Source organism: Podarcis bocagei (genome assembly GCF_964188305.1).
Source record: "Podarcis bocagei genome assembly, chromosome: 10".
NCBI classification, from domain to species: domain Eukaryota; kingdom Metazoa; phylum Chordata; class Lepidosauria; order Squamata; family Lacertidae; genus Podarcis; species Podarcis bocagei.
In genome coordinates this window covers 68,526,175-68,543,289 of record NC_138135.1, presented here as the reverse complement: position 1 = coordinate 68,543,289, position 17,115 = coordinate 68,526,175, and the positions used below count along the sequence as shown (strand labels likewise).

At 42.8% G+C, this 17,115-nt stretch overlaps 1 protein-coding gene across 1 annotated transcript in view; it reads left to right on the top strand.

Moving 5' to 3' along the window:
• TBC1D22A (TBC1 domain family member 22A) overlaps positions 1-17,115 on the top strand; it is a 125,422-nt gene that overhangs the window by 10,649 nt on the left and 97,658 nt on the right. The window contains exons 3-4 of the mRNA XM_081211655.1: positions 3,598-3,935; positions 5,221-5,400. Coding sequence (XP_081067781.1) covers positions 3,598-3,935; positions 5,221-5,400 — 518 coding nt within the window. The remainder of the gene's footprint in view (positions 1-3,597; positions 3,936-5,220; positions 5,401-17,115) is intronic.

Genomic DNA, 17,115 nt, shown 5'->3' with positions numbered 1-17,115 from the left:
TTTGAATTCAAAAGAAAAGAAGAAGGAATAGGTTTACATGTCTGGAGAAAAATAACCCCTCTTTGTACGAAATCATTTTTTTTTTAGCCTTGTGCTACTGTCATGTGCTCATTTGGGACATGGTGAGGTTTACTTTGGAGAGAATATGTATGGAAATGGGATGTTGAATAGTCTGAAATAAAATTCAACCAGTAGCTAAACTTTAACAGGATTGCACTTGGTTCTTTGTACTGAGCTAAAGGTGTTTCAAGATAAGCAAGCTAATTCTCTCCTGCAATCTCTGAGGTTCAGACAGTTTCTACGATATTTAAAGGGAATTGCTCACGAGGTCCTTCACCTATCAAAGTAAGCACACACAATGCAAATATGTCATTTAATGTTCAAGACAATGAAACAATATCTTTGAAAGGCTGTATGAAACAATAGGTTTGTGAACGCAGAAGGAAATAAAGGAGTAACAAACACCTTTTGACCTACATACCTTTCTTGGTTTACTTTATAGAATCTGTCCCCCCCTTTTTTTATTAAACTAGCAAAGCTTTCTCATTTATAAGCCTTAAAACATAAAATTACAAATAACTCTGGGAAGCTTTCCTGTGCGAGTCCCATTGAAATGGACTTACTCAGCTCAATTAAAATTAATGGGGCTTGCACAGAATTTACCAGAGGATTGTGCTTGAAATAAGCAGGAAGTAGCGTAATGGGGAGAGAGAGGAGAACTGGATGGAAAAGAGGGGCTGGAGCAACTCTGAGTTTATGTAGATGATCTGGGAAATGGATCAAAATGGATTTCAGTCCTACTCTTGTGTGGCTAGCAGTACTGAGCAGCATTCTGCTCAATCCCTCTTGGATTTGTTGAGCTGTAATGGTAGGCTATTCTGCCCACATTTACTGTCTGTGATTAGTGTAATAGAGAATTTTGGAGGTTTCATTAAATGTTTGTTTTGCAGGAAAATGTTTCGAAGCCCCTCAAGTTTGGGGTTGTTGTTTTTTTGGTGAAAAATTTCTCATAAAAATTGTTCAAGTTAAATGACTTTGGGAAGTGAAGAGTAATTTATTTTGAGTAATTTTTAGGCATGAAAGAATGGGGAGCAGGGAAAGGTCCTGGGTTCAGAATTAGCACGGTGCCAGGCACATTTTGCGCCTAAAGATTCTCCGTTTGCGAGCACCTAAAAATGTCTGGGTGCCATTTTTTTTGCGCCTGGCTGATACTGAAGGATTACTGAAATGCATGTGCTTTAATGCCTCAAAGTATATGTTAAGGATAGACAATATGTTAAGGAGTTTAACAATAAGGAGGAGAATGTTTTGAAAACTGAAGTGGAGTACCAATATTTTTATTGTAAACACCAAATTAAACATGCATTAACAATTTCTGCTAAAAATGTGATATAACAATGTGTCACTTATGTAAATTGCATATTAGTTCATGCTTATCAAAACAATAAAAAGAGTTGCCAACCCCCCCCCCCCCAGTTTTGGCACTCACAACCCAGGTTCCAGGAGCCGTTCGGCTGCTAACTTTTCTATTCCACTTTCTAACACTGGAGAGGACAGAACCCTGAGGCTCTCACTTGTGGGGTGCCTCAGGGTTCTGTCCTCTCCCCCATGCTTTTTAATATCTATATGAAGCCGCTGGGAGAGATCATCAGGGGGTTTGGACTGGGTGTTCATCAGTATGCAGATGACACCCAGCTCTACCTCTCCTTTAAATCAGAACCAGTGAAGGCGGTGAAGGTCCTGTGTGAGTGCCTGGAGGCGGTTGGAGGATGGATGGCGGCTAACGGATTGAGGTTGAATCCTGACAAGACAGAAGTACTGTTTTTGGGGGACAGGGAGCGGGTTGGTGTGGGGGATTCCCTGGTCTTGAATGGGGTAACTGTGCCCCTGAAGGACCAGGTGCGCAGCCTGGGAGTCATTTTGGACTCACAGCTGTCCATGGAGGCACAGGTTAACTCTGTGTCCAGGGCAGCTGTCTACCAGCTCCACCTGGTACGCAGGCTAAGACCCTACCTGCCCGCGAACTGTCTCGCCAGAGTGGTGCATGCTCTAGTTATCTCACGCTTGGACTACTGCAATGCGCTCTACGTGGGGCTACCTTTGAAGGTGACCCGGAAACTGCAATTAATCCAGAATGCGGCAGCTAGACTGGTGACTGGGAGTGGCCGCCGGGACCACATAACACCGGTTCTGAGAGATCTGCATTGGCTCCCAGTACGTTTCCGAGCATGATTCAAAGTGTTGGTGCTGACCTTTAAAGCCCTAAATGGCCTCGGTCCTGTATACCTGAAGGAGCGTCTCCACCCCCATCGTTCAGCCCGGACACTGAGATCCAGCGCCGAGGGCCTTCTGACGGTTCCCTCATTGCGAGAAGTGAGGCTACAGGGAACCAGACAGAGGGCCTTCTCGGTAGTGGCGCCCGCCCTGTGGAACGCCCTCCCATCAGATGTCAAAGAGATAAATAATTACCTGACATTCAGAAGACATCTTAAGGCAGCCCTGTTCAGGGAAGTTTTTAATATGTAACGCTGTACTGTTTTTAACACTGATTGGGAGCCGCCCAGAGTGGCTGGGGAAACTCAGCCAGATGGGCGGGGTATAAATAATAAATTATTATTATTATTATTATAAAATAAATGGATAAGTGAAGGGAGAGGCAGGCTGTGCTTGAAAGTAGCACTTAATATGTGAAAGATGGAAAGTATTTTGTGCAAAGTATCTTCTTGAACAAGCTATTATTTATGAACTGGAGAAATACACACAGAGAAGAAGAAGAGTTTGGATTTGATATCCCACTTTATCACTACCCTAAGGAGTCTCAAAGCAGCTAACAATCTCCTTTCCCTTCCTCCCCCACAACAAACACTCTGTGAGGTGAGTGGGGCTGAGAGACTTCAGAGAAGTGTGACTGGCCCAAGTTCACCCAGCAGCTGCATGTGGAGGAGCGGAGACGCGAACCCGGTTCCCCAGATTACAAGGCTACCGCTCTTAACCACTACACCACACAGCGATCCCTTGTCCAAGACCCTTGTCCAAAATATGCCGGGCATTCTTCACAGCATCACTGCTTCTGAGCACCATCTTGAGACCAGCCTCTTCCATTGCTCTTCAAATTTAAAATCCAGAAATATCCTTTTAGTTGGAGCTAAAATGGGGTTGTATCCAGCAAAATCACCCCCTTAGTGTAAGAACTTCATCTGTCTGCATGCCCCTGGTGGTCCCCCAATCTGCTTTGGGGGGTTGGGGGAACCCCCAGAACAGATTTGAGTGGGTGCAGGTCACATGAGGGAGAGGAAGTCATGTTGTGCTGATGGAGGGCCTTGCAGTAAGATACAAACCACAGTAACTAGATATGCCAAATGCTATGGAAAACTGAAAAAGCTGCACATCTAACTAATTTTTGGTTAGCTGCACATTGTTTGCTGATTAGCAGCTCACTTCTTACCAAGTCATCTCAGAAATATGTCCCGTTGAATTTGGGCCAGCCTTAGTATAACTTTTTGCTTTAGTTGGAATGAACTAGTTACTTAGTCAGGTAGTATAATAAGCACAAAAGTGCCTGTTCTTGTGTAAAGTGCTGTTTTTTCTTTTAAACAGCTTAAAACCTGGAGCCAAGCCACCAACAACTCCAGTGAAACTGAAGAAAATCAGCACGTTTCAAGAATTCGAAAGCAACACGAGCGACGCTTGGGATGTCGGGGATGACGACGACGAACTCCTAGCGATGGCTGCAGAAAGCCTTAACACAGATGTAGTCATGGAAACAGCTAACAGAGTAATTCAGAATCACAGCAAATTACAAGAACAGCACAAATTGCAGGAGGAACAGGTGGAAAAGGAGCAACCACAGCAGCTTTCAGAACTGCCCTCAGCTGCGTGTGGTGACAGCAGACTGGTTAAATCTGTCAGTGAAAGCAACACATCAAGTTCTGCAGGTATATTAAACCTCAAACTCCATTGCCATTCATTGTTTCTCTAGGTTGAAAGCTGTAGTGTATGCCTTGTTCCAGGATTTCTTGAGGGCTTGGAAGCTTTCACTTCCCTCTTAAGCCAGACAGTAATGGAAAGGGTCGTGTTATCCATTCAAAAATAAAAATAATGAGAAGTTGGGAAAATGTGCTAGTAGTTCTTGTACTTTAGACTCTAAATCTACCCCACTAATGTCTATGGGACTAATCCAAATAGTGGCATTTAAGGACCATAACTCAGAAGGGCCATTTAATTGAGAAGTCCCCTTTCCAGTCACCACTTGCTTCGCATGTGATATTCATTCGTAGGGGGTTCTCCATGATTACCTATATGTGTGGGCAAGTTGATGAGGGAGTAGGAGTTCAGACACCAAGCCATGTAGGGCCAAAGCTCAACACTGCTACAAGTCAGTGTAGACAATGTCTTGGACAAATGTCTTGACTTGGTATAATGCAGCTTCCTGCATATACTATTTAAACTAAGCACCAGCACTTGGTTTGGAGTTCACAAAGCGACTAGAAATCAGTGGAGCTTTCAAGCACTGATGACACACCCAGTTGTCTTTCATAACCTCATAACTGTAATCTTCTTTCTCAAGGCTTTCTTCAAAGGCAGCCCCACGAACACCACATTGTGACAGTCCTAATTTTGAGGTTATAGGACCATAGATAAGAAAGTGGACAAAGTAAGCTTTTCTACTCTGAACTGCGAACAAGGCGCTCTGGACATGAATACTTGGTAGCAGGCTGCATGTCATACAAAAAATATCATGCATGACTATATTTATGGAGGTGTTTTTAGTATTTTCGTGTAATCCTGAAGAAATGAGTCCCGGGTTGTTTTTAAGACACACAAAGCACTGTTTCCTCTTTGTCTTGGAAGCAAAAAATGGGAAACCCTGCTACATCACTGTGGAAGTGTTTAATAGAAGAAAATATTGTAGGGACCATTTAAAACATTAATACTTGAAGTGTGTGTGTTTAATGCCATTCTATATGAATAACCCATCAGTTGTTCTCGGCTGCTTCTTCACAAACGTGAGATTCTTGGTATTGACATGATGACAGGGAGTTCTATTTTTATAGCTGTTTTGAAGCCACAGTGGATATAACATTTTCTGTCTCTAACCAAACAACTGTTACAAATACTTGTGTCCCAGTATTTTTCTGTTTTAAATTAAAGTTTTACCTTTGCATTATAAAAAATAGATCACTTGATGTCTGTCTGTTTGCTCCTTTATATACTCTACAGATGGTGCTGATGAAGTTATTTCTGTGCCAAGATCTCAGTCCCTTCCACAAGCCTCCACTGTTACTCTGGTGGGTGGAGTGACAGACCACAGTAGCTCAGGTATCCCTATGCTATCGGAAAGAGAGGCATCGCGTTTAGATAAATTCAAGCAACTTCTGGCTGGCCCCAACACAAACCTTGGTGAGTACTGCTTAACCATTGGTCTTCAACTGGTGGGTTAGGACAGAGGTCTAGGGTGCGACCAGAGGTCACAACAGCAGTGCTGCCACCTTACAGATATATGGCAAAAAGTAGTGGGTTCTTCAATGCATGCTTTAAATTGAAGTTGGGTCTTGTGTAGCAAGGTTATCTCTGGCAGTTTGAGCCCTGCTGAAGTGTGATATGTACTTCTCTAGAGATTTTGTTATTTCGTAAGGAACAAAAGTTTTGAGCTTATCTATTTCAGCCTTTCAAGGATTTTAAATTGTGATTCTGTTTTATGGCAGGTCTTAATTGGTGTTACAGTGAAATTCCCTTTTTACGTGTTCGTACTGAACATTGATTTATTCTCTGTTTTCAACTGCACTATTCATGAATGTCCATTTTTACACCACTTCAGCATACATAGGTTTCCCCAGAGAATCCTGGGAACTGTAGTTTTTAAGGGTGCTGGGAATTGTTAGGATACTCCTTTCCTGCTCGCAGAACTACAGTTCACTGAGTACTGTGGGAAAGAGGGATTGTTGTTAAACATGTTTAAGTTTGTGGTGTGGACATGCCCCTCACCCTTTCAGCCACCTTGAATTGTGTTTGATTTGAAATCAAATATTCTAGTTTTATAAAGTAGGGCTTGATTTCATAACCTGATAAGGACTTTGTTCACGTAAATAAAGGTTTATATTGCACCATCTGTATATAAATTGTATAAACTACATAAACTTGTATGCATTGACTGTTTTGTATAACATCCACTTCTGTTAGGCAAGGGGAGCAGCAGGGAACTTGAATTGAATTGAAATTGAATTCCTTCCTATTCATTTTATATTTATTCTGGAAAGTGAAAATGTTTAGTTTCTGCGTTGTTCTTTTTCACCCCCACCCCCCAGTCATTACTTTGTTCTGTCACCTTCGATCCTTTTGAAAGCCTGGCAGCTTATCTGTTGGCAACAATTTGAAATCCATGTTCACTTTACAGCCAAGTTAAGCCCATGACATCAGTTTCATTTCAGCGTTTGATTTGGTTACCCACATTTTGTAGCAGCCCCTCTCAAATTCCCCAAGTGATGCCTAGTCTTTGTTGGAATTCTGCCTGGGTCAGAGGAATGTGCCACAGCGTAGGCACCGGCAGATATTCCTGTCGACCTCCCCGCGTCTCCACTCTGCTGATAAGCAGGCGAGGTCCCGGCGATTCATCTCAGATGTGTGAGAGGAACACACCGATCTCCCTCTCTCCCCTTTGGTGTCCCCCAGGAGGGGAAAGAAGCAGACAGAAAACTATTTACATCTTTTATTTCTGTCTCTCATATCAGTACAGAGAAACACGTCTGCACTCGACAACAGCAAGAAGAAACTCCTCCCATGTACTTCCAGTACAGGTCATATGACACACACACTGAGCTAACATCCGGTGCTCAGTACGGATTGGACTGCCCCTTTGTTTCCATGGCAACAGTCACAAACATCCTGTCTGGCTTTCCAGCCACAAGCAGCTGACTGAGCTGCTGGAGCCTTTGCTTGCTGCAGCATTGGTGCTTTATGGTAACATACTCCCCCTAAAGTATCAATGCGTGCTGCGAGCAAAGCGTCATCCAGAGAAGAAAACAAACAGTTGTTATACTTATAACATTCCCCTGTTGTTTCAGTTCCACCCTTGGAACTACCCGCCACTGGTTTTACCAATGTACCTCTCTGGTTGTGTGACTTCACATTACCTTGGTTAACAACTCTCTGTTGTGCCTTTGTCTCTGACTCAGACACAGCTTCAATCTGTCCTTGGTCGTTTACAACAGCAACATATGCTAGGTTAGCAAACTCCTTTGAATACCTCTTGGGTGGTACACCCTTCGTTGCTCTCTCAGACCTACGTAAGAGCTGCTGCTCTTCTCTGCTTTCTGGTTCAGCCTCTGAACTCTCTGGAGAACCAGTACTAAGTTTAATCAGTGGTTTATCCTCCTTTTCTGAGGGTCTAGTCATTATTTGAGATTTCCTCTCAATGACTGTGACAACTGAACTGTCTGAGCTATCAGTGTCATCATCATCAGTACCACTGAACTCCATAAGATCAAACTCATCATCATCATCATCAGAATCCTCTGTGGAAAAAGTGTGAACAATCACTCTCTCCCGTTCAGGAGCACTCTCTAGAAACTTTGTGAGAATCACCTGACCAGATTCAGACAAAATTACTCTGTAGAGACCTTTTTCATAACCCACAAAGATGCCTCTGGCATTCTTTACCCCACTTGGAGCTTCTGTTCTCACATGAGACCCGAAAACCTTAAAATAGGCAACAGAAGGTTTTCTATTGAACAGCTTCTCAAAAGGAGAACATCCCAACTCTGTTGAGACTTTTCTCAACCACACATGAAGATAGGACGCTAGAGATTCGGCCTAATATTCATGTGGCAAATGTGAACTCAGCAATTGTGCATGCATCCCCTTTTGCAATTCTTTGTTCACCCTAACACAGACACATTTCTTCCACGCTTCTTCGGAACTAGCAAGTTTGTGTCTTATCCCTTTTCCATCCAGGAACCTCTGGAAATCCTGTAAAAGAAAAACTGGCTTGTCATCTGTGAAAAGACAATCAATGTTAGCATCATGCATACTTTTAACCTTGTCACAAAACTCCTGAAACTTTTCTAAAGTTTCCTGCGGTTTCTTCATCAAGTAAACCCAAGAATAATTAGTGTAACAATCAACACACACAAGGTAATATTTTGCACCGCCCCTAGATGGTTCTAGAGGACCAATCACATCAGCATACACCCGCTGAAAAGCTCTGTGGACCTTCTTGGACACCTTCCTGGTGCTCACACTGGTCACACCTGCAAGAGAAATTTCGTTAGAATCAGAAGTATTACATTTCATGTAATCACTTTGATCAAAAGTCAACAAATACAGTCCATCTTTCTCTTTGGCAGTAAGAAACAGTTCTCCATCTTTGTAGATTCAGCAGTGGGAAGATTTGAACTCTGTTCTTGCCTCCCTCTGTCTTTCACTTCCAGTGCAGCAAGTCTGTCGTGTTCGTTCAGGACCACAGCACACACCCTTTCCGCGGTCAGCTGCTGAGCAGGTAGCGAACCAAGCTGACTGGCAACAACCTTGTAGGTGCGGTTCAGGCTGTTTATCATCATGAAGCAAAACACTTCCTCCTGTAGACGGAAATTGCGTTCCACCATTTGTTGACGCAGATACTTCATTTCTGTCAGGTGCGCTTGAACATCTCCATCAGGCGCTAATCTCAGATTGGTCAACTTCTCAAAATACAGCAACGCTGAAGAACCAGCATCTCTCTGATGCGTTGTACGCAGCGCGTTCCAAACCTCTTGCGCAAATTCCAAATGCTGTATATGCACAAGCTGCGCATCTGAGACACACAGAATTATAGCAGTCCTAGCCTTCACATTCTGTGACTCCCAAGCACGCGTTGGTGCTGCTGGGATGGGATTCTCAATCACCCCAAACAGTCTCTGATTCTGCAGCAGGGCCTTCATCTTTACAGACCAAGATGAATAATTGTCATTGGTCAGGAGGGGTGGAGAAGGCAAGCCTCCCCCCTTCTTGGCATCCATTTTGAGTCCTTGCATTGACTCTAAAACACAAGCCTCTAAAATCCAATAGCTGGCTTGTTTACTCTCTTGACACCTGGCAACTCTGACACTGGCTGCGTTGGAAAGTCCCTTCCAGCAGTTCGTGAGGACCTAGTCATAACAAAACTTTGTTTTCGCCTCTCTGAGGCATTGTCTGACTGTCCAGCCCTCTCGAGTAGCTTTCCATTTCTCCTCTCTGAGGCACAGCCTTCTGAAGGACGTTGCCTAGCAACAGCGCATTCCTTTCCTCGGACAGGAAACCACAAAAATGCCTGGTATGCAGGCCTCTTCTAAGTTGGAGCTGCTTTCCCACACTCGCTCTCCGTGAAGCAGAGAATGAATCATTCTGCATTCACACTTTTAAGCCCTTAAAGTCTCATACCTTGAGCATCGGCTTGGCTGTCAGCCTTCTTCTTGTCAGCTTCTGGCTGCAGAGAATCAGCCTCTCAAATCAGGCTTCCATGGAGCAGAGGAGGACAATTCACCAGCCTCTCATGCAGATGTCCGATGGATCGAAGAAAACAGCAACCATCCGAAGGCTGCCACTGTTGGAATTCTGCCTGGGTCAGAGGAATGTGCCACAGCGTAGGCACCGGCAGATATTCCTGTCGACCTCCCCGCGTCTCCACTCTGCTGATAAGCAGGCGAGGTCCCAGCGATTCATCTCAGATGTGTGAGAGGAACACACCGATCTCCCTCTCTCCCCTTTGGTGTCCCCCAGGAGGGGAAAGAAGCAGACAGAAAACTATTTACATCTTTTATTTCTGTCTCTCATATCAGTACAGAGAAACACGTCTGCACTCGACAACAGCAAGAAGAAACTCCTCCCATGTACTTCCAGTACAGGTCATATGACACACACACTGAGCTAACATCCGGTGCTCAGTACGGATTGGACTGCCCCTTTGTTTCCATGGCAACAGTCACAAACATCCTGTCTGGCTTTCCAGCCACAAGCAGCTGACTGAGCTGCTGGAGCCTTTGCTTGCTGCAGCATTGGTGCTTTATGGTAACAGTCTTCCCCCCCGATTTCCTTCCTCAGCTCTTTCTAGATCAGATGTAAAGCTGATCACCACTCATGAACATTAATGAAATTGCAGAGCTTTTTCATTAATGTTCATGAGTGGTGATCAGCTTTACATTTGATCTAGAAAGAGCTGGGGAATCAAATCAGGGCTGAAGGAAAATAAGCCTAGTATTTGGCAGCACAAGGATTTTGGGGGAACTGGGATACACAGTGCTGCCCAAGCTCTAGGAACAGAAACTCTAGTTATCTGACAGAAGATATTTAAAAATCCCTGAGGTCATTTTGCCATAATAGAGCAAATGGTGAAGACGAGATGAGCTGCTGCTCTGATTTGGGATAGCATGATGGATGGCATCAAAAGCTGCAGAGGGGTGCAGGAAAACCAGTAAGATTGCAGTCTCCCATCAATTCCCTAGTGCAAATCATCCACCAGAGTGACTAAGGCTGTTTTCTGGCACGAATCCAGATAATCAGTATCTCTCCTGTGGAAATTGGACTGGAATTTCACCTCCCAGGACACACAGGCTTGGGGGAGGGGCAGAATCTTGTTTCACTTTCCAGATGCTTCTAAGAAGGCAAAAGGTGGATGCAATTCCTTGTACTTTATGCTGAATTCTGAAAGCTCCCCCTCCAAGAGGAGGAAAAGATGGAAATTGCACTACAAAAAAGGAAGAGCTTCTCGCTGCCTTTCTCCATCCAGTGTTTATCTCTCCCTAATGACTAGATCTTTTTAGTGCCTCAGATTTCTGCTCTTTCTTGCTTTTTCTGTGCCTTGTTGGTCAGAGAACCATAAGTTTCCATAGCATGTGCTTAGGTGGTGAGTGTCAGGCTTGGTGGGCTGTCTCTAAAATGCAGCAAATACCATTAAGCCAGCTCTAATATGCCATAAGCTTTCCTACCTCACTCCTGAACGACAGATAGTTTGTAAAACCATTAGGCACCTTATGTACAAGAAGTGTGATCATGGGAATTGCAACAGTGAAATGCCTTTATACCCCTCAATAATGGGACTTGAGAGATTTGGTCAGGTTACAGACAAATTTGGAGCTTGCTTAATTTTTAGAATTAAATTATTTTTTTCAAGGATGTGGCATTAGGCTTTCCGGGCATTTTGTAATTGCCGGGGACTTGTCTCATCAATTGAGAGAAAGCAAGAGTCTTGGCTAGCCTTGGTCATCAAACACAACCTTTTGGTTACTATGTACTTACTTTTCCTGTTCCGTGCAACTGTGTGGAAGTTCAAGTCCTATGTTCAGTTGGGTTACTCCCAGGATGGTATATGTAGGATTAACGTCTTGGTTCCTGAAGTTCTATATAGTGGTTTGACTTCACCCCTAGAGGTGCACTCCATTGTCTCTCATGACAGATGGATGCCAACCAACCAACACCAGTGCAGGAAGTACAGTGGTACCTCTGGTTACGAACGCTTCAGGTTACGAGCTCCGCTACCCCGGAGGTAGCTGCTCCTGGTTGTGAACTTTGCCCCAGGATGCAAATGGAAATCACGTGCCAGAGGTGTGTTCCCCATTAGCAAAAGCGCGCCTCAGGATAAGAACGGTTTCAGCTTAAGAAAGGACCTCCGGAACAAATTAAGTTTGTAACCAGAGGTACCACTGTAAAGGGCATTCATCTGATGTAATCTCTTTTTCAGCTTCAGAAATTTGGAGCTGGGGGGGGGGAGTGGGGTATCATTTTGGCAGTGGGTAGCTGAGGAGCATCTTGGTTGTTTGCCTGCTGCCAGAACAGCTAGCACCATTCTTCCTCTTTGGCAAGGGGGATGAGTAAAAACGTTAGTGAAAAGCATTGCATTTTAAAAATACTCTGTACAAGCTATAAATGTTTCCAGAGGAAAAAAAACACCTTGTATAGGAAGGAAGTTTTATGAAGTACAATTGCTATGCAGATCAACACTTATTTCTACAGCTCTCATTTGCCCTTTTGACCACCCACATTAAAATTCTCTCTTAATGATCTTCTAAACATTCTGTGCTTCCTTTCACTTAAGCTCTTATGCAGTTATTTTCTGTTTCCTTCACATCTCCACCTCATCTATTTCACTATTAAATTTTCCAACTTTCTGCCCTAGTTAGCTAATCAAGCTTGCTTTTTTTGTCTAGATTTCTTTCTGAACAGGTTAACTCCTTCAGCACACTTGTATTTGACTTATCAGTTTCTGTATGCATTCAACTGACACGTTTGCTTCATTGAAGATTAAGGGCTTTATTTGCTAGGATTGTTTTTTTTAATGAAGCACCTAACAGAGCTATTACTCTTAAAAAAATGCTTGCAGTCGTTTCCATAGTGATATCAAGCCTTTTTATAAAAAGCCATTTTCTGTATGTGCTGTTTGACTTCCCAGATGCTGTTGGGGGAGCTGGAGTTCCATGAATCTATTGTCTTGGAAGAATATTCTAGTTCTTTATAGTTAAATTATGCTAGGATTCTTTTTAATAAGGATGTGAAGCCTATAAATCTAGTTTATCATGTCTATCATTTAATTGTTCATGCAAACCGCTACTTCATGTAGCGATTTGCATTCATCTTGCTGAATTAACTGTTTGATGTCGCAGGATGGATAATGCATGTGCAGGAATTGTGGGGACCCTTAAAATTATGATTCTAGAAATATGATACTTAAAGGGAAGTGATAGAAGAATGGATATTGGTTTTGAACACAATACTGCATTGAGTTATGTGTGTGATTTCAAGGAGACCCACAATCTGGCAGTACCCATTAGTTTGAAGCTGGGTGGCCCTATAATTTATAATAGAGAGAGATGTTCTGCCATGCAACTGTGTGGTATAGTTCTATGAATCATATTGCTGTTAGGTAATATGGTATTTGTTTCAACGTAAATCTGCCACAGGCTAAATGAGGATTGTGTTGTAGAAACACATAATTGACATATCTGGTTCAAACATTTTTTAACTAGATATGCAAGCCCCAATGAATTCAGTTGGTCTTCAGGAATGTGTAGGTTTTGCCCCCTTTTCTGAAAACCTGTTGGAGCCTACCTAGTTAATCTATTAGCTCCGGCTGTTGAAAATTCCTATGGTCTGTTTCCTACAGCTTCCCCAATAAGGAGAGGTTGGAGAAGCTTAAAGTATTGGCTTACTTGTCATCTTTCCCTGCCCTTCCAGGAAAAATAGGGATTCCTGTGTAAGAGGAGCAGGAATAGGTTCTTGTCTGGGAGAAGGAGTTAAAACTATTTGCTTCCACAAGAGGTAGTGATGGCCACTTGCTTGGATTTCTTTAAAAGATGATTAGACAAATTCATGGAGGACAAGCCTAATGGCTATGCTGTACCTCCACTATTGGAGCAAGTATGCTTCTGAACACCATTTGTTTGGAGCTTCAGGTGTGGAGAACGCTGGTGTGGTCAGATCCTGTTACTGTGTTTCCCATAGGCATTTGGTTGGTAACAGTGAGAACAGGATGCTGGACTAGATGGGACTATGGTTGATCCAGCAGGGCTCTTATGGCTTGCGTTGAGGCTTGTAGTGCTAGGGCAAAATTGACTGCCATTTCTAATTATCGATTTTAGCAGGGCAACCTAAAATAGCCTAGTGTGGACAGAAAAATGTTCAGTGGGCACTGAATGCTTGGCTGATGGTTGATGGAAATTGGGACAAGGGAAATTGAGTGGAATATTCCTGAAAGAAGGCATCTGTGGGTGGGTGGCACCCTGAATGGGAACAGTTGCACAGCAACATTTACGGGTCCAACTTGATGACTAATAGCCATTGTTACACAAATTCGTAGAAGACATGTCTAAATGCCTCTTTGTAGCTATTCAAGGTATTCAAGCTATTCAAGCCATCGCTACATTGATTGTGTGAAACTATTTCCCTTTGTGAATTTGCTTCATCTGTCCTCCACAAATCTCTTCTATCATCAGTTTTATAGAACAACCCTTAGTATTATGGGACAGACTAAAATGTTTCTCTCCATCTGCTTTAGAAGCACTGTGCATTGCTTTTGTTAAAACACTTGGTTAGAGATGTTTCAGTCTGATGGCTACATCAGGATAGATATTCTTTGTGATACCTTAATGTTCCCTATCCCTACACTCAAAAGTAATTTCTCTTCCACCCCCTTGATGTTGCTTAGAGACCCTGGGCTCATTAAATTTTTTGGGTCTAAAGCAAAAAAAGGGAGAGGAGAAAAAGCAGTGGTCATTGCTGTTGTCTTCCTTTTAAGATGAAAAACGGAGTGTGGATGAAGTCTGGGTTTTTAGTTAAAACAACTGGAGTACTTCTCTCCCTGGCAGCTGGAGGAAGAGTTACTCCTACCAATGGAATTTTTCTCGCAAAAGAAAATGAGCTGCTATATACCTCACAAATGCCCTTATTGTCAGAGAACATCCCTGTAAGATTTCTTGACATTTTCCATCATCACTTTCATCATTATATATTTTTCTCCATTAGTTGTTTTTTTAACAAGAAAATTGGTGCCTCTCAAACTAACATCCTAGCTGTCCTGTTACTTTAATGGCTATCACTTGTTTTTCTAGCTTTTCAGGTTTGCTTCTGTATAGTAAAATAAATCTGCTTGGTTCCAGAAACTCCCCATGGAAAACGGACCTGTAGGACAGCCCACTTCTGCAAAGACCAATTAAATCCCCATCACATAAAAAAGCCAGGGCTCTTCCATTTCAAGGTTGTGATGACATGGCTCAAAGAGCCCTCTGATTTTCAAGCTTTTTTGAAAAGGTTTGTTGTTGTAGGAGAGATGGCAGACTGCCATTGTATCCATGTGCATATTAGTCCAAGAACAAAGGACCAGGGCACTTATTGAGTGGCCAGACATTTCCAACTGGAAAGTCTCTTGAATTTCTGTCCTTTTTAATAGACATTGTCTGGCAGGGAGAATGAATGCCACCTTTGGAATGGGTGAAGCCTGTATTGGATCTGACTATGCAATGCAAGGCCAATTGGAGAAGATGACATGTTATGGGGGTTTTCATTGCTCATTCAAAAGAGGGGAGTTTGAAACAAATGCTGAACAATTACATTGGTACCTCGGTTTACGAACTTAATCCGTTCCGGAAGTGTGTTCTTAAACCAAAACCATTCTTAAACCGAGGTGCGCTTTCCCTAATGAGGCTTCCCACTGCCGGTGCCCTTCCACCGTTCGTATTCCGTTCTTAGACTGAGGTAAAATTCTCAAACCAAGACACTATTTCTGGTTTTGCCAAGTTTGTAAACAAAATTGTTCTTAAACTGGACTGTTCTTAAACTGAGGTACCACTGTTATTGGAATCTAAAGATTGGGGGCATGCCACTCCTTACAGGACAAGATAATAAGAATGAGGAAATCCTACTTAAAGTACATGCAGAATGTTCAGAATTGACTTAATAGCACTTAACAGGATGGGTGTGGGTAAGGTTTGATGCTTCTGCTGTTTGATACCCTGTTGCTCAGCAAAGGAAATTAAATACTCAGATATACCAGCAGCTAAACTGTTGAACATTTTCCTGTGTGCCTTAGGAAACTTGAGCATATCATATTAAATGGATCAGATTCTAGACCAAGCGTTCTCAACCATTTGGGTTTTATGGACACATTGGGAATTTTGAGAGTGTTGTTGGTACCATCACAAAATGGGCAGTGGGGTTTGTGGCCTGTCCAAAAGTGGCTGCTGTGGGGGTGTTGCCAGGCTATTTATTCTAAATATGACAGCAAACTCACTCAACCAGTGGTTGAAACACATTTCCCCAGCCTTTTCTGATGCGTGATACATTTCAAAGAAGGCAAACTGGAGAGGATGAGGTTTTACTCCCATTTCTTGGGCAGGTTACTTTGGAGTACAATGCAATAAACCTTACCCACCCAGGTCACCCCAATTTAACTTCAAATAATTTGCACTGCATCCAAAATCAATATCCCACTAGCAGGCAGTTTTTGGAAGGGAGGTTGCTGAGCCTCTTATGTGATCTGTGCCATTTGGCTGCCATTTTGGATCCTCCCCATTTGTAATGCAAGCACTGTTCCCTGTCGGATTAGCACATCTGAGGGAATGGGTTGTGTATCTGGCAGTGACCACAACCAGCAACCATAGGCATGTCCTCTTAACCATTAGGATGTGTGACAAAATGGATTCCTGAGGTAACGGGTGTCAGATTATTTGCTTTGAGCAATATTTTTTCTCATTTCATTTTCATTTTATAGGATCTTTCTATTTTTTTACCTCATTTTAAAAACCTAGCATTTGAAATACTTGCAGCCAACCTGAGAGCCAGTGTGGTGTAGTGGTTAAGAGCGGTAGTCTCGTAATCTGGGGAACTGGGTTCGCTTCCCCGCTCCTCCACATGCAGCTGCTGGGTGACCTTGGGCCAGTCACACTTCTATGAAGTCTCTCAGCCCCACTCACCTCACAAAGTGTTTGTTGTGGGGGAGGAAGGGAAAGGAGATTGTTAGCCGCTTTGAGACTCCTTAAAGGGAGTGAAAGGCGGGATATCAAATCCAAACTCCTCTTCTTCTTCTGTTGCAGGGATAAATAATGTGTTGGATTTGCACCTGCTAATAGTCTTCTGTAGTATTGTGAAAGTAATCTTGCTGTTGCATGATCAAAGTAGTGGTTTGCAGTTGTTTACTAAGAAGCAACCAGCTTTCTCTTTTTAAAATGTCTTGCCTGTGATCATCGTAAACCTGTATAGACTTTTGCTATTTTAGTCACGGGAAGCTAGAAAAAGAGGGTCCATATGATGCCATACAATATTAACCTTTTCCTAATTAAATCCTGTAGAACATTGGCTGTGAAATCAGCAGTATTGAGAGAGTAGTGTATGTAATTAGACTTTTTGGAAGTGTTTGTTTACAGTTGATTTCAGACAAAACTGTTTTTATATGCACAAAGCAGATGGTAATATTTGACACTATATCCTTATTGGAATATGTTAAAGCCTCGATTTAAACTTTTTAAACACTTGCTGTGAAATGCAGTCTTTGTCTTTTTCATTTAAGATGAGGGAGAGTAAAGCGCAAAATTTCTGGAATTGGAGCAGTGTTCAACTCTCCAATATGTTAAAACCCCTAAAGGGAGTGGTGGCCCATGTGTTTTACATACTAAAGGA